At 48.9% G+C, this 17,588-nt stretch overlaps 4 protein-coding genes across 4 annotated transcripts; 2 read left to right on the top strand and 2 right to left on the bottom strand.

Annotated features, from left to right (window-relative positions):
* Positions 1-752: 752 nt before the first annotated feature.
* On the top strand, positions 753-2,628 carry H6S33_008878 (uncharacterized protein; the record flags this gene model as incomplete). The annotated part of the gene is made up of 6 exons (XM_044840631.1): positions 753-921; positions 992-1,127; positions 1,223-1,449; positions 1,508-1,874; positions 1,934-2,418; positions 2,486-2,628. 6 exons carry the CDS (start codon positions 753-755, stop codon positions 2,626-2,628), a joined length of 1,527 nt encoding a protein of 508 aa, XP_044697693.1.
* A 2,528-nt stretch (positions 2,629-5,156) lies between these two features.
* H6S33_008877 (uncharacterized protein) lies at positions 5,157-7,358 on the top strand (the record flags this gene model as incomplete). Its single annotated transcript, XM_044840620.1, has 6 exons — positions 5,157-5,811; positions 5,867-6,048; positions 6,107-6,583; positions 6,641-7,133; positions 7,203-7,248; positions 7,313-7,358. 6 exons carry the CDS (start codon positions 5,157-5,159, stop codon positions 7,356-7,358), a joined length of 1,899 nt encoding a protein of 632 aa, XP_044697692.1.
* Positions 7,359-7,859: 501 nt separating this feature from the next.
* Positions 7,860-9,881, bottom strand: H6S33_008876 (uncharacterized protein; the record flags this gene model as incomplete). The annotated part of the gene is made up of 1 exon (XM_044840609.1): positions 7,860-9,881. One exon carries the CDS (start codon positions 9,879-9,881, stop codon positions 7,860-7,862), a length of 2,022 nt encoding a protein of 673 aa, XP_044697691.1.
* A 1,481-nt stretch (positions 9,882-11,362) lies between these two features.
* On the bottom strand, positions 11,363-16,813 carry H6S33_008875 (uncharacterized protein; the record flags this gene model as incomplete). The annotated part of the gene is made up of 4 exons (XM_044840597.1): positions 11,363-11,655; positions 11,709-15,612; positions 15,731-16,133; positions 16,701-16,813. The coding sequence occupies 4 exons, from the start codon at positions 16,811-16,813 to the stop codon at positions 11,363-11,365; spliced, it is 4,713 nt and encodes a 1,570-aa protein (XP_044697690.1).
* Between the last annotated feature and the right edge of the window lie 775 nt (positions 16,814-17,588).

The raw sequence follows: 17,588 nt of genomic DNA, 5'->3' as shown, positions 1-17,588 counted from the left end.
CCGCCCACCCCCGGTTTGAACAATTGGTAATCTTTTTCTATCTTGTTGCACGTTGCGATACGAATACAGCATTCCTACCTACCTCGCTGGGTTAGCAGTATTTGTGGTTATCGCACAAGCATTAACTTTTTATCGTATCATTTGGCGAAGAAGCCCGTGATTTGAGCAGATGGTTGAGAGAAACCTCGGGAGCTCACAAGCTTCTGAGAACGCCGTACGTAAGCGATTTAATAGTAGGTAATTAATCCATCAATCAATCAATCTTGTCTCATCCCATGTACATATGTAGGGTGATAGCCAGAATCCCCTATAGGTAGGTTCCTGGCCGCCGGTAGAGTGGCCTGTAGGTATATATGTGAGTAGACAGCCCCCAAAGAGTCAACCAACAAACCGCATTCCAGCGGCTCAACAAGACCACCCTACTCCTTTCTAATCACCCAGCGCACCGGCGCAGGTTACACCGCGCATCTCCAGTTATTAGGGGCCCTCTTTCCCCCATCCGGCACTATCTCGCGAGTTTCGGTCGCCGAGTTACCCTAACCCCCATTACCCGGGACAATGTCTCTCCGGACAGGCGAGGGTTAGGCGAGAGCAGCAGGCGAGTTCTCGACAGGACGGATGAATTTGTTGTACAGGTGGCCGTGGGAATGGATTGTTTATGTAGAAATTGGCTTTTGTATATATACAGTACTTACCATATATATGTAATGTATTTGAGCCAAGGTCGGTCGACAGATAGACGGTAACAAGAAATGTCGGAATCATCAGTTGTGTCTCAGCTACCGCACGAGAAGCTCAAGTTGGAGGGCGGTAATGATAATGTGTCACCTTTTGACAGCAGTGTTGTAGTTGATGCTGCTGCTGAGGAGAGCATATCTCTTGTCGACAATGAAAACCCTTATAATTGGACTACCAGGAAAAGTTTGTGACCACCACCAAGCGCATATCCCAATCGAGCTGAGCAAAGTTTTGGTTAACAAAAGAAAATTAGGATGGTTGATCACAGCAGTGTTCTGTCTCATGAACTTCGCAGTCTCTATCGGTGCATCGATATTCACACCCGGAATAGGCTTTATTTCATATTCATTCGGCGTGTCGACTGTTGTTGCAACTTTAGGCCTGAGTTTGTAAGTACTCTCTAGTACTGCTGATATCAGTAGTATGATATTTGATTAGTAGTTAGTAGGAACAGTAGTGCTGACTGTACTAACATGAATCACAGCTATGTGCTCGGCTTCTCAATGGGTCCACTATTATTTGCCCCCATGAGTGAAGTATACGGCCGCCGCATAGTCTACATCCCCACCTGGGTACTCTTCTGCGCTTTCCAAATCGGCTGCGCCACCGCCCAGAACATCGAAACTCTTCTCATATGCCGCTTCTTCGTCGGAATGTTTGGGTCACCATCGTTGACAGTCGCCGGTGGTACAATGTCCGACATATGGCTTCGTACTCTCTCCCTGACTTACATCCTACTCGAGGACTCTGCTGATAATGTATCATGTAGCAAATGAACTTGGTCCTCCACTCGGGCTCTTCACGATGACTGCATTCCTCGGCCCTGTGGCAGGCCCTATTGTAGGAGGCTTCATAGCAGAGTACATTAAAAACTCTGCCCCCTGGCGGTGGAGCTTCTGGGTCCAACTTATTCTCTCAGGAGTCCTGGCCCCGAATCTGATCTGGCTTCCAGAAACATATGCCACTACTCTACTAGAAAAGAAAGCCAAAGCACTCGGCCGACCCCTGCCAGGCGGGGGCAGAAAAGCACAGAGCAAAGTCTTCAGACTTGCCATCTGGCGACCACTGGAGATGCTAGTGTTCGAACCTGTGGTTATTCTTGTATCGTTCTATATCAGCTTTCTCTTCGGAATCCTGTTCGTCAAACCTTCTCTCTCTCTTCTTTTGCGTTTCGATCTGACATGGAATGGGATAGATATCTTTACTTCGGGGCATACCCTCTTATCTTCCAAGGCCGCTATCACTTCACATCCGGTTATTCAGGTCTTGCATTCCTCGGCATCGGCATCGGTGTCATTCTCTCCTTCCCCACTGGCGCACTCTCAAACATTATCTACATCCGCCTCAAGAAAGACCGCCGCACCTACCCCGAAGGCCGGCTCCCCATGGCGATAGTAGCAGCCATTATAGTACCCGGCAGTATCTTTTGGTTTGCCTGGAGCGGTGGAAGAGACGGCGTGCATTGGATTGTGCCCGTACTGTCCGGTGTGCCGTTTGGATGGAGTATGGTTGTGCTGTTTATCAGTCAGATCAGCTTCCTAGCAGAGGGCTATCTGGAGTACTCTGCGTCCGTGATTGCCGCCAATACGATAATGAGGTCGATGTTCTCGATGGCGTTCCCATTGTTTGGGCCGACGATGTATAGGGCTATGACACCGGAGTGGGCGGGCAGTCTACTTGGTTAGTGCTGACTGATATGCTAGTGTTTCATTCGCTTGTCCGGGTGGCTGACTAGATTGGGTGTTAGGTTTTATTGCTATAGCGTTTATGCCGATCCCGTGGTTGTTCTTCAAGTATGGCAAGTGGTTGAGGAGGAATAGTAGATTCCCGACTAAGCAAGAGCTTGCGGAGAGGGAGAGAGAAAGAGGAGCTGCGGGCTTAGAGGCTTAGAGGCTTCGAGGCTTTCCTAATCCATATAGAGATAGAAGGTTCCTTTTGTTATAGATTTCCTTTTGTATTTAGTTAGTCCAGAAGTATATTTATTTATTGGTGAGGGGTGATTTCAATATAATATCAGAGGAATGGAAAGCCTTTGCATTGAAAAAGACAAGATTGATAGTTCTTTAAAAGAAGGACTGGATAAGAGTGAGAGGAATCCGATGAGAAGGGCCGGATGGAGAGTTGATGGAAGTGAACCAGGTACATGTAGTTCGTAGATATAGGCCGAACAGAACAAAGTATACTCAAAATTCATATGACGTGATAAGTCCCACGGAAAAGGCGGAAAAGACACAGTGTAAACGGGTTTTCTCATAGTGCAGGTCGCTCCCCATTATCCCGGCCCTGCAGCCTCCCCACAGTCTCCCTACAGCCTCAGTCTGGTATATACATGTACCTCTCAAAGATTAGTCCTGATCTTATCCCACCAGACATAGAAAGGCACTGTTGCAATGAAGTTCGCGGCAGGTACAAGATTGCTTCATAATATATCACTCGAGCATGCGGAACCTCGTATATATATATAGCGAAAACCTGCTATGAGTGTGCCCTATAAGGGTAACTTCTTTATACGGGTATCAATCTCCGGTCCTTTTTGTTCGAGCAGTAAGTAGTTACTGCTCTATCACTCGTGCCATCGGAGTGGTCACGTCACGCACTAAGTTTGCGGTACATGTCACGTATCGCGCACACAGCCACCTTCTTCTCCCGAAACTGCAATGCTAATAATTCTTGGCAACGTCCGAGAGCCACTAAAACGTGGCCCAGAAAAAGATACTTTAACACCACAAGAACCACGCAGGGGCCGTCAGAGATGCCACGGGACGTAAGCTGATTCACAAAGGAACATGCTTTAGACACCGCGTAATCTTCAGAAACTACTACATGTTCAGCGGAGAAGTCTATTTCCTCCTTGAATTCTTCAAGTTCCCCATGACGACAACAACCAGTTCGTAGGAGTATGGAGTATGGCTACATGGTATTACCACTGATGGTAAGCATGGACCGCCTAACTCTCAATAGGAGCCTTTAATTACCCGTCCTTGCCTTGCTATCCCGTGCAGCTGCATACATCAAACCTAAAAGTATGTACCCCAAAGTCAGCTCTGCAGCTGATACCAATTAGAGCACCTTAAAAACTTCAATCAAGGCAAGTTAGTTTCCTGCAGTAATCACACTCGTACTGGCAGTATTCGGATTACTTGTCATCTCTATTCTTTATCTCGTCGGCAGAAGTGACTACATGTATTTGCCTACCGCGTGTTGATCATCTCGAAATTCAAGAAATGCTGAACCAGGAATTATCAAGGCACACAATGCAACCATGTCGGTAGCGGTTCCGAAGATACCCACCCGCAGCTACCGTCTCGATAACAAAACTACCGTTTCGTTTCGTTCAATTTCCCTTGCGGCTCATTAAAAAACCCGCCATTGTGGAAAAAGCTACAACAGCAGCGGAGTTGACCAATCTGGCTTTCCGGGGGTCAGGGCTCCCCAAAAGGGACTTCCCGGTTGGGTTGATGTTTGTGCGAGGGTCATGAGGGGTCACTCGGCTCAACGGGTGCGGATAAAAGGAGTTTAGCTGGGTGGGTTAGCGATGTCTTGGTGAACGCATGGTCTCAGAATTCTCCGGAACTACATCTCTTCGCATCCCGACTCATCCCCAGGGCAAGAAAGAGGCTCTAGAATTCAATGCTTCGTAAGTTGCTATCAAAATCCATGACCTTAGAGACAGATCTAAGTATCTCTGCGCGGCAATGGCCCCCCGCCAAGGCCCATCGACTACATACATACATACATCCCTGACATCATATGCTTCTCAGGAGCATTGCACACCGTGCAGCGGTGCAAAGGACGAATGGATCAGGGCCCTGTCAGATGGTCATGGCTTCCACTTCTCACGATCTCTACTCTAATTCTAATCAGAAGCCAACCCCCACATCCCGCTAGAACGAACTACCCCACTTTACGCCTTCCCCACAAAAGAAAAACGCGGGGTAGCGTAGATAGGAGAAGCCCTCCTAGCCTAGAATAGCCTCGGCAACCTCTCCTAGGAAGTCCGGGATACCCTTTTGAGCTGACGTCCTGGGGAAAGCATGTCGGGTTTTTGTATGTACCTGGGGGGGTCGATTGGGTGTATGGATAGATTGCCTTTTTTGGCCCCTGTGTAAAGATTGGAATTGGTCCTATCTATTGGCCCAAGGGCCAAAGGATGGGATTGTGGAGTACAAGGTGTAAGGAGATACGCCATGGCGATTCAACAGAACTCTTCTTGCTCAATTCTGAGACCTCACGAGGTACTTCGAAGCTCAAGTAACGCCGGCTCAATTGCCGATGAGGTTGTCAATGAGCTGGTTACTAATTGACTGGAAGAGAGATATATATATAAGGAGAAGCTAGAATCGAGGACCTCTCCGTTCACCAGAGCTCTCATCATCCTATCCTCGCCTCATAATTTCATCTTTACAGCTATATAAACCATGGGTTCCGTAGCAGCAGAAACCAAGCAGCAGCAGCTCCCAGACGGCTACGTACAGCCCGCGGAGTTGCCACCAACATCATGGTCGATCCTCCCCTCCGAGGAGCCAGAGTTCGTCTCAATTGCCCAAACCTGGGTCGCCTCTCTATCAAAGCTTCTATCCTCCACCGCCGTAAACCAAGCCTCCCTAAGCAACATCTTCCTCCAGAACTCGTACTGGAGAGATCACCTCTGCCTATCATGGGACCTGCGAACGTTCCACGGGCCCTCCAAGATGGAGACCTTCTTCGCACAGAACCCAACGATCCGTTTGAAGACTGTCGAGATCGATTACAAGAACCCGGAGGCGGTCTCGTTGATAACGTTGATACCCGGACAGGAGTTTAGGGCCGTGCAGGCATATCTTAAGATCACTACTGAGTTTGGGACAGGGCGAGGCTTGGTCAGGATCTTTAGGGAGGGCCTGGGGGGTCAGCCAAAGGCATATACACTCTACACAGCACTAGAGGAGCTTAGAGGACATGAAGAGCCATTGGGTGATAGGAGGCCGCATGGTGTAGATCATGGCGCGAGACAGTCGAGGATGAGCTGGAAGGACAGGAGGGAAGCTGAGATTGAGTTTGCGAATGGCGCTGAGCCGACTGTGTTGGTTGTAGGCAAGTATTTCATTCTTAGTACAATTAGGCTTGGTTAGCTAACACAATGTTACAGGAGCTGGACAGGGTGGTCTTACAATTGGTGCTAGGCTTAAGATGCTGGGCATTCAGACCTTGATCATTGATAAGAACGAGAGAGTTGGCGATAACTGGAGGAAGAGATATCACCAGTTGGTTCTTCACGACCGGGTCCATTACGACCATCTTCCCTATATTCCCTTCCCAGCTAATTGGCCGGTGAGATATACCGAACCCTTATTATTATTATTCTTCAAGCTTACGCGGTTTCCGAAAGGTCTACACTCCGAAAGACAAGCTTGGAGACTGGTTCGAATCTTACGCCAAAAGCATGGAACTAAACGTCTGGACCACTAGTACCGTAACTAGCACTATCTGGGACCCCGTCAAAAAGCACTGGACCGCCACCATCGTCCGTTCCACACCCTCCGGGCAATCCACCCGTATATTCCACCCGCGGCACATTGTCATGGCCACCGGCCATTCCGGCGAACCAAACATCCCCGCCATTCCCGGAATCGGCTCATTCAAGGGCGACCGCATCTGCCACAGCTCGCAATTCCCCGGAGCCCCGCAACCGTCGACGGGGAAGAAGGCGGTGATAGTAGGGTGCTGCAACAGCGCTCACGATATTGCGCAGGATTGGTATGAGCAGGGTGCGCAGGTTACTATGGTCCAGAGAAGCACGACATGTGTGCTCTCCAGCGAGCACGGCATGGACGAGTTGATAAAGCCAAACTTCCATGACAATGGTGTAAGTACCCTTCTCTCCCGTCCGCACAAGGCACAATCTAATGAGCTCAAATGACAGCCACCCGTCGAAGACGGTGACCTGAATATGTACGGCACCACCGCCCCCGTCCTCAAACGCCTCCACATCGACACCACAAAACGCATCAACCGCCTGGACCGCGACCTTCTCGAGGGCCTCGAGAGCGTCGGCTTCAAGCTCGACAACGGCTCCTTCGACTCCGGCTTCGTCCTCAAGTACTGGGAGCGCGGCGGCGGCTACTACATCGACGTTGGTGCCTCCGAGCTCATCATCAACCGCAAGATCGCCATCAAGCAGGGTCAAGAAATCAAGCAGATCCTGCCTCACGGCATCGAGTTTGCGGACGGGAGTGTTCTTGAGGCAGACGAGATTGTCCTAGCGACGGGGTACGATAACATGAGGTCTACCGCGGTGAGGATATTTGGGAAGGAGGTGGGCGAGAGGGTCAGGCCTGTGTGGGGGCTGGATGAGGAGGGTGAGTTCAAGACGATGTGGAGGAGGAGTGGGCATGAGGGTTTCTGGTTTATGGGTGGTAAGTTTTTCTCTCTTTTTTCTGGGTATATACTCGGAATGATTTGTTTACTGATAATGGTGATTTTAGGAAATTTGGGGTTTGCGAGATATTTTAGTCGCTTTTTGGCATTACAGTAAGTCTACTCCATTATCCTCACTGTGAAGGTTGCTTTACTGATATTGTTATTGCGATTGTAGGATTAAGGCACTTGAGGAGGGATTGACATCTTATGATAGGTATTGAGTACATGTAAGGAGGGAATTTGAGGGTTAATATTCCTTGTATTTATGGGATTAGAATTTAAATAAGTATCATCCAGCTACATCATGATATTACATGCCCGAGGCTATGTATCATATACCTTGGCTTCTTTTTTACAATGCACTAGAGATGAATGAACCATTGCCCTACTTCTAGAGATTTTAGCTCTGCTTAGCTGCAACAAGAAAACTATTTTATACTGTTGGTAAATCGCAGTCAAGTTTATTGAAGGATACCAAGACTCGATGACAGGCTAAAGATTACAAATCCGTATCTAACGGTATACTTCCGCCAGAAACAAAGCCGAATCCTTTTCCCTCCATCACCACCGGTCTCTGTGTCCTCCAAGATTGCTCCCAGAACTACCAATTATTATTTCCCCCGATACCCGGCTTTTGCAATATCTCACCGCCCAGTGGTGCCGATAGATCACACTATTTGCAGGCTACCTTTCAGCAGTGATTGTAGCAGACCCTACCCGATCTATCGGCATCCGCTTCCAATCCACTCACGATTGACCTGTCCAGTAGCTTGTTTCCTGAATTCAGAGGGTTCACGAATATACTTGACATTGCTCCTTTCATGTCCTGGTAGTGACATATCCTTAATCTTTTTGTACACTCGAATGGCAAATTCAAGATCGCTATATTCAATTTCGACAATATTCCCTTGGGAATGATCTTTCCAGACTTTAGAAGTCAGAATGTCGGCCCGAACGTTAGCCAAGGACTTCAAGGTATCATTATGTTCAGCATCTGGAAACCCGGAAACCTCTAGGCAACGTGTTGCTCCTGACTGAATGTGCTGGGCAAGCTCGTTACTAATCACTGGACTCAGATCATCCGACCAGTTAACAATCAGTTTATGTTGATGCTTAGCGGCGGTTTCAACCTGGGAATTGTAGTCGTTGTAAAAGCTCAGGGCAGAACCCGGGTCAACATATGTGACGCGGAGTTTATTCTCCTCCAGAATTTCGAGTCGTTGCAGTTTTCCTCGACACATCCTTTGTATGAGGAATTGACGTGCGTTTTGAACGTTTGCACCCACTTCCACTATGAGGGTTCTTCTCTCCGGTCTTGAGAAATTATTGGTATTCATCGTAACCTCTTGAGATATCGCAGGTGCTCCCCTACCATCATTGTTGTTCGCTGCTCTTCCTGGCTCCTTGACTTCAACTCTTTGACGTTTTGCTACCCTCTCATCTCTAGTGTCCCTCAACCGCCTAGTATCAGGATTGTATGCGCCGTTATTTGAGATAGACGGTTGGTTAATTTGAGGGACTCTGGCATTATTGACTAGGCTTTTGTCCCCATTTCTATGGTCCGGCAGCGGTCTGGAAACAGCGTATTCGGCGAAGGGTTGCCCCGGCAAGTTCTGCTGGTTTTCGTCGACTTGGTCGCCTGGTAATAAATCGTCTGAGTGCACATCATTTGGGCGATACTGGCCGGACTGTTGGCCTAAAGGCATGTGAGGTTCTTCGGGATGATTCTGCTGGTTGTCTGTCCCCCCACCCGGAAGGAAAGTAAATGGCCCCGCCTGGGGCGGAACTACAGTTATCGCTGGTGACCTATTTTGACCAGTAGGGAAAGCTGTGGCTGATATAGCGGGGCATGCAGGTATATTACGAGGTTCTACTCGACAATTTGGATTATTAGCATCGAGAAAAGGTGCTTCGGTGATCCCGCGATCTTCTAGGGGGGCAGCTAAATGTCTGCTATCTTGCTGCTGAGGGTTAATCTGCCGGGTTTGAGCCTGCACATTGGGGCCCCGCCGATTGACACCCTGTTGGGGGTAAGGCTGTTGGGGCTCTTGATTGGGGCGGATGTTTTGTTCTGACTGTTGAGGCGACTGATTACCATAGTGTGCTCTTTGTACGTTGCCCCATGCGATAGCATCTTTAAGGGCGTTTATGGATGCATCCTTCTCTGCAATAACCTTCTCTAGCGCCTTTACACGTTCCTGGCTCTCGGAAAGACCTTTTTCCAGTTCCTCAATTTTTTTGACGTATTTTTCCTCCAGTAACTTTTTGGTCGTCAAGTGGTCTTTGTAGGTTTTCCCGAGGACACCAACAGTATCATCGGTTCTTGCAAATTCCATCTCCCTTACTTCTTTTTCAAGAACAAGCTGTCTATACTTTGCATCGGAGTATTTCTGGTCGTACTTTTTACTGATTTGCAACTCTATCTCCGACATTTCCTTCTTGTGCTTTCTTCTAAGAACCGCGCACTTATGCTCCCAATGGTCGTTGTTGCGATCCCAGGTATGAGCTGGAATAATCAACGCATCTTCGGCACGGACACCAGACAACCGGTGAATCAAGTTGTGAATATTATTGCAAGCAGGAAAGTGCGAAGAATCTTTGGGGGCCTCTGGGACAAAATTGGGAGGAATTTCAGGGCTTGGAGAGCGAGGTTCAGGCGAAGGAATGATTTCCCGGTCTCCATAGGTACGAATCATAAAGTGGCGGTCATTCTCCGCTGGAAACGGATCTATTTGACGAGTCATTGCTAAAATGATCTGAAAAAGAAGTTAGTGGACTAATCATTATTATATCCTTCGTTCCTGTCATGCATGAATGGGTGATGAAAGTGTTAACTCTTCTCCCTTCATATATCCAATTTTCCAAGGTTCTTTCATGGAGAGGGGGAAATTCTCGCTCCCGAACGCATGATCCTTAAGGAAAATTGAATCCATTTAGGTATATAGCGAGTCTTACCAGGTTTATTCCTTTAAAGTGTTCACCAGATGAGAAGTATTTGTTTCAATATGAGGCACTAGTTTGTAGAACGAGAAACGTAAGTAAAATGTAATAACAAAAAATAAAAAAAATAAAAAACAGTGATCTTACATGGAGAGAAGACCTGGGGTACATAGAGAAACGAGCTCCGTCCCCAAATTAGCATTACTATGATCTGTGGGTGAAATTCTTTTGGCGAACATACCTTTGAATCCAAGCAGCAGGAGTGAAGACCTCGCCTCCCCTCAGAGAAAACAGTGACAACCAATTTATAAAAGCACAGTGGAACAATGGGATGGGAATGGGGGATGGGGATTGAGTTGGAAGAGAGGTGATGAGGAGTGGCGAGGTGGTGGGGTTGTAGGTTTGTGTTTGGGGGGGGAAAGCAAGTAGGCTTTAAAACGCGCGTAGAAAGGGGGCTTCTGGCTGCTGCAGCAGATAAGATTTTCAAGAAGCTTTCTTAGATGTATAACACCACCGATATAAACACGGGAAACGGAAGGAAAAATAAATAAAGACAGTTAGCATCAAATGATACTCCCATGAGGCGCTTCTACCTCCGTTAATAACGATACTATTAACTGATCTCGGAACATAAAATATCACTCGCTCCACAAGTTGAGAACAGCAAGGCCATGGTTTGGTCCCTTGTACCAACCCACACCGCGTTCTAGGTAACAAAAGTCCCCGCCCTACTACCACCACCACCATCAACCTCCCTTCTTGAGAAAAGGCGCCTACCCACCCATGCACTTCTGATTTGGGTGAGCACGAGATACAGTCGATTCCAGGTTTTTTTCTTTTTCTTTTTGTTTAATTCATTAATTGGTCGATTCCAGGTTGATAGCAGATGGTAAAAATCAACCAAAATAGAGGCCTGTGGCTGGCCTTTGACTACAAATATGTAGTATCAATTGGCCTATATATGCCGCTATCGATCAAATTCGCCATCAACCCGGCCGGAAACGACTTACATGGACTAAATAAATCTGATTCTGAAATTGGTAGATAAATTGTCGACACGGATCTGAGAACAAAGCATAAGATCGCGTGGGTACATGTATTATGTACACCAGATCGAGAGACTCTCGCACTAACACTGCCAATCTAGAAAGAATGCAGTCCGCACTTATACTAAATGAATTTCCCTCTCCGCAAAGGACGATATCATAAAACCTAGCTATTGAACAAGAAAAACAAAAGCAAACTTTTCGTACAAGCTTACACATCGTTCTCAAATATCAACTCTTTACCTCCTTCCCTTCTTCTTCCCAGGGACAACCTTGAATGCTGCATTTGTCTCGGGACTGACCTCTCTGGTAACAGGCTGCGGCTTTCCCTTTGCGACCTCATTCCAGCCACTTGCACCACCATTAGCAGTTCCAGCATCAATGATAATGCCTTTGTTAGCAGCTGATCTACGACGGACGAATTCTTCCGCAAAACGACGACCGTCCATGGTTGTGGTGCAGGTATAAATGGTTTCGGCAATGAGTTCAGTCTCCGCAGGAAAGGTCAAGAGAGTTTGAATGAGCTCGTCGGCTATTAAATATTAGTACCACACCAACGTCCGAATAGCACAGTAGAAAAAATACCTTGTAAACCCTGATTTAATCCCTTGATGCTTGCTTTACACCACTTCATAAACTCCTCGTTTGCGCTCATTGTAGGAGGCTTGGATGCAGGCGACGTTGGCGAAACCTTCTTGGCCGTCGTAGGGACAGGAAGCCCTAGAGCAGGGGCGCTAGGCGCAGTCTTCAAGGACTGGGCGGGGGCTGTTGGAATGGGGCTGGTGGCAAGATTCTTAGACTTGCCGCCGGGGCCAACCGTAGTCCATACACCTCCAACGACTCCAACCGTGTTGAGCTGTGGCAGCTGCTGAGTCTTACCAGCAAGATCCGCGTATCGCTTACCTCCAGCAGGAGTGGGATGAGTGGCAATGTTCTGGGTTGCTTGTGCAGCAGCAGCGGCAGCAGCCGCGGCCTTCGCTTTACGGAGTTCCTCTTCCTTCTGAATCTGCTGGAGAGTTTTCTTAGCACCCCCAGTAGGCAAAGTGTTTGCTTTCACCAAGGGCTTTGCCCACGCTGAGGCCTGACTGCTTGACGGAGTTCCGGAGGGAGAAGTAGCCCAGGTTGCCGTGGATGGCAATCCAGGCGCAGGAGGCGGTGGTTGAGTGTTAACCTGTTGGAGCATCATCTGACGTTTGTGTTCGGCTTCAGCAGCGTCTTTTGCTTGTTGAGCCCTGGCCTCAATCTCTTGGATTTCTTTCAAAGAAGGTCCCTTAACCTCGTTTTCCTTATTTGCCCAAGGTGCAACGGAGACACTTGTATACGGTGTTTCAGACGAAGGACTGCGGGTCATGGGGAGTGTCGAGGATGCAATTTCTGAAGCATGGTGAGAGCCCGGTGGAGGGGGGAAAGGCTGAACAAGAGGCTGTTCGATTTCCTGCCAAACGGACGCAGGGGGAGCAGGTTGCGCTTGCTTTAGGATTGGCGAAGCCTTGGCGGATGACCCCTTAGGGATGCTCATCTTCAATTGCTCATTAGCCTGGGGTGACGGCTTGTGCTCTGACTCAGGGTCCCAATGGTCGTCAGGACTGGATGAGGCAGCATCGGTCGATCTCTCGTTTGACTCATGGGCTTGCTCATGCTGCTCTTGAGAAATTTTATCCTCCTCCTTTTCCACATCCTGCTGAGCTTGTTGCTGCGTCTGCGCAGCAGCAGCGTTGATTTGTTGCTGTTGTGCATGTTCCAATTCTTGCTGCTTCTCAACTTGTTGATGCTGATTTTGGTAAATTCTCTGTGTCTGACGTTGCATATCAAGAAGTTGCTTCTGTTGCTCCAATTGAAGATGGTTTGGCGGGTGAATCTGTTGCTGTTGCTGTTGCAAAAATTGATTGCCTGGCTGCATTTGTTGTCCAGGTATTCCCTGCAGTCCATGCCCAACGCCGAATGTATCCCCCCCGCCTCCAGCAGCAGCACCGGCCTGACGCAGTAATACACCCGGTTCAAATGCATTTTGCGGCCCGACACTGGGTGCACTGGCGGTTGGGGTAGCAAAGCCACCGGGGCTCTGCAAGCTCCCCTGCAAACTTCCATAACTAGGCTGTGAATGGAGACTCTGCTGCGAATGTTGGTGGTGCAACACCTGGTTTTTGGCGAAGATCTGCTGCTGAACAAGAAACTCCCTCTGTCTTGCCAAAAGGTATTGCTCTTCCTGCTTCCTTCTCTCCAGAGCATTTTGTTGATCGGCGGTGAGTGTGGTTCCAAAGCTTGGGAAACTTCCGGCGAATGGTGGCTGAACAGTGCCAGGTTGTTGAGCATCCAGAGGCCAACCCGACCAAGCGTTAGGCACTGGAGCTGCAGGTGCTGCGGCGGGTGCAGTCGAACCCGGAGGTGCCTGCAAAGGAACTAGGAAAGGCTCTCTTGTGTTTCCGATCCTACGTACCAGTTGCCCGAGTGGTTCAAAATCATGATCCTCGATCCTTTTCACTGCGAGCTCCTGGGTAAAAAACCCGGCTTTGTACCAATCATGCATTTCCAGTCCCGAGAATGGCCCTTGTATGGTCCCAGATGGGTCACGGTATGTCCACTGTATCTTGTCTGGCATGACCAACACCGTCTGCGTTTGCGGCGGCACAGTCCCCGGAGGCGGTCTGATTGGTTGTGCCTGGTGTGACATCGTGGGCTGCATTGGGTTTGATTGATTTTGCATCTGTAGACTTCCGAGGGTAAAAGAATCTTCGCGTTCCCTAGAAAACATAGTATCCCCAGATGCTTGTGCGCCGATATTTCCAAGGCTCCTTGTGGTGTGCAATCCCGAGAATAGATCTGACACGTCGCCTCTATCTCTCATTGGGCTATCAATATTGCCAAACCCTCTTCTACTCCCAAATCCTCCAAATCTCAAGTCGCCAAACCCGTCGTTTGATTCAAATCCTCCATTCTCGTCTTCCATTTGTTGCTGTTGCTCTGGGGAGAACATCTGGGCAAGTCTACTACGGCTAGCTGAGCCGAACGGCCCTCCACCACCGATACTGCCCATGCCTCCCATACCACTGCCTGACAGAAGAGTGCCGCCAGGGCTAGCCAAATCACCCAACCCAGAGCCGAAAAATGTGCTTGGGGCGGCAGAGGTTCCCAAGCCTCCGGGAGTCCCAACCTGCCCTCCCCATAACCCACTCCCGCTTATGGACCCAAAACCACTTAGTCCTCCTACAGCGCCCAAGCCTGCAGTGGAACTCCTGCCACTCCTATCGCTACCGGGGGCTCCAACATCACGTTTGAACCCACCACCAATGATGCCACTTCCGTGACCACCGTCGCCGTGTATATCATTGATGTCGTCGTCATCAGCCTTTTCCGGCGCCGGGCTTTGGTAAGGGTTTGTTTCGGTTGGACTCAAAGGCTCATTCTCATTGAGCCCACCGACCATACCGCCTATACTTCCTTGCCGAGATCTACCGTGAAGAGGATAGTTGCCATGCTGGTTCAACTGCAAGTTTTGCAACTGTTGATGAAGACTTCCTTGGCCCATGCCGCCCAGAGTTAAGCCCTCACGGCTACCCCCAAGGCCAGAAAAGCCAAGATCACTTCTGATTTTTGTAGGCGTAGCAATGTTATTCCCGCCTCTCGGCGTGTTCACAGATGCAGATGCCATATTACCAAAAGATGCTGAGTTTTTGATGCGGTGAGGATCATCCATCGAAGAGTGAGGAGAGTGACGTCCCTGGCCAGTTCCATGATCGTCCTGATCCCTGTCTCCAAAAGGATCCGTGTCGGAACTCATCGGCCTCTCCCTCTCCTCCTCATCACGGTGATGGTCGACGGCGTGCGAAACTACTCGATTTACGTCGTCATCTTCCTCCTCGACGTCCTCAACCTTGGGCGGCGCCGTAGAGCCCCTTGTGCCACTGGCTCCTCCCCCGGCTTTGGCTTTGTCCGCGGTATTTGTAGTGCTCTGCAAGGAAAACCCGCCCATTGTACCGCCAAAAGTACCATTACCGAAACTACCCATCGGGCTGTTCAGGGCACCACTGCTGGCGAAACCGCTGGAGCCAGCCGCTCCACTCGGCCAAGCGCCACTTCCCTTCCTGATTAGTCCGGCACTTCTGGCACCTCCAGCAGTGGAAGATCCTTCTTCTGTACCTTTGTCCTTCGCATGGTCATCTTCTCCGGAGGTGCCGGCAACGCTACCCCAACGGCCAAACAAAGTGCCCCTACCTCCGCTATCCTCCGCCTCACGCAGCTCGGTCCTACGCCGAGGAACCTGAGGTGGGGTCAAAGTAAATGGTGAACCTGTTAGCGCGGCATCCGATGTTTCACGACGACGGTTTTGCGGACGGTTAACGCCAGGGGTGGTGATGTTGCCAGGAAGAGCACCGCTATTAGAGCGTTTAGGGGGCGGTGTATTGGTAACAACTGTATGATGGTTTGTAGGCCCTTGATTATTTTGGTTCGGAGGGACTTTATGAGGGGAGTTAACGTTATTGGAAAACAACTAGATGTGAGAATCGTCAGTCTATATGCCAAGACTACATTGCGTTTTTGCATGAAACATGGCCACGTCACTCGTGATTGTGAAATGTTATGAAGAAGAGGGAAGAAACAAAACACACCTCTCGCTCCTCCTCAGTGAACTCTTCCAAACTAACGGGCTTTAGTCCACCATCTTTGTCCCAACAAACGTCCGCGCCACCTTCGTCACCACTCCTTCCCCAGCCAGCACTATTCCCGGAACTCGTATCTCCCAAGACTAGATCCTTTACATCCCTCAGAGAGTTTCCGTTCTGCTCCTGCTGCCTGAAGATTCCCAGCAAATCGTCTTTGCTGTAAGTAGTGTTGATAGAACCCCCCACGCCACCTCTGTTGTAGTGATGGGGTGGATGATAAACGTTCGAGCCCGAAGGGGTTAAAGGTGGCTGCGAGTGCTGTGACGTAGGGGGGTGGGTGAGGGTGGTAGAAAGTGAAGGGCGACGGTGAGTGCTAGAAGTGGTCGAATTACCATTTGCACGTCGAGTCCTTGAAGGGTCGGAAGAGGTCAGCATTTTTGCGCGAGAAGGAGGTTCTTGGTTAAAAGGTTTGTGTGTGCTTGAGTAGAAGTCGACAGATGTTGTGAAAGATGAGATGCAGAGGAGTGAAAGGTTGCAGATGGGAAAGATTGTTCGTGGGTTGAATAAGAGTGGCAGTGGTCGTTCTAGTGGGGGGGTGGGTCATGCGGGAAAAGAAAAGGCCTAAGCTACGATCGATGCAGGATGGATGGATGGATGGATGGAAGGCGGGGGATATGGGATGGGAGGAGAGTGCGAGCAGGGAAAAAAAAGGTTTATAGGTTCAATAATAATTGGAATGTGGTCGGCAACGCAGGAACACAAGAGTATTGGGGAAAAGAACACGGGCTGTACGGAAAGAGGAAACGCGATGGCGAAAATGAATGAATGCAGCACCACTGGATAGGGCAATGACAATAACGAAAAAAAAATGTATTTCAAAATAAAAAAAGAAAAGAGTAAGGGCAAAAAAATGGAAAAAGAAAAAAGAGGAATAGTCTTGAATAAAATTATTTAAAATATGGAAAGAGATTCTCACCAATCGCCAGAGCCTCCTCCTCCGCCACCACCACTCGAGGTGATACCGACAATAGGTGCGCCGTCCTTTGGCGTGGTTGCAGAGAACGGAGAGAATGTAGACGACGAAGACATTGTGAAGGGATTTGTGTTTCTTTTGTCTACTATTGTTACTAACTGGGGTTATAGTAATGTAGCGGCAAAGGGAATATCACTCTGCAGAAAGATCAAATAAAAAATTTGCAAAATCGCTCGGTGGGTATGGCTAGGTCTGAGAACTGAATTGGCTGCGATGAACAGATTTTCGCTGGTCGTTGTCTGAAGGTTTGTTGACTGACGAACTCGAACAGAGTGAAGAGGTGTGTGTGCGGTGCAGTTGTAGTAAGAGTAGGTCTCTGTGTAGCGAGGGCAAAAAAAAAGGGAGCCGTGACACACACGAAATGCAACTCTTACTTGGCTGAATGTGAGGGGTGCTGTGACAAAAGGACAAAAGAGAGAGAGGCTGGGGCTAGCACATTTCCACTTTAGGGAATATTTCAATGTTACCCTGACATGTTCGCCCCTCTTCTGGTGAAAATGATGTTAATCTCGCGGGTCTCGCGGAGCGTAACGCTTTGCATGATGATGCCGGTTTTCTCCATTTTCTTCCTAGGATTCTCTTAAGATCTTACAAATAAGTTTTCTGCCTGGTTTATCTCCTGAATCTCACGGATTTTTTTATCAATTTTAATTCAACATGCATAGAGCCGTGATTGCTCCTCCTAAAGAAGTTGTGTGTAGTACTTACATGTGCCTCCATATCAAAAGAAGGGGGGAGGTTGTACTACATGTACATGTACTCTACCTACGTACTACTATGTAGGTACGTGGGGAGATGAGTGAAGTCATCGGACCCTGGTGAAGCGAGGCG

The sequence above is a fragment of the Morchella sextelata genome, assembly GCF_020137385.1.
Source record: "Morchella sextelata strain SCLS chromosome Unknown scls_3, whole genome shotgun sequence".
NCBI lineage: Eukaryota > Fungi > Ascomycota > Pezizomycetes > Pezizales > Morchellaceae > Morchella > Morchella sextelata.
Note: the sequence above shows the minus strand (reverse complement) of the source record. Positions and strands in the feature narration are given on the sequence as shown.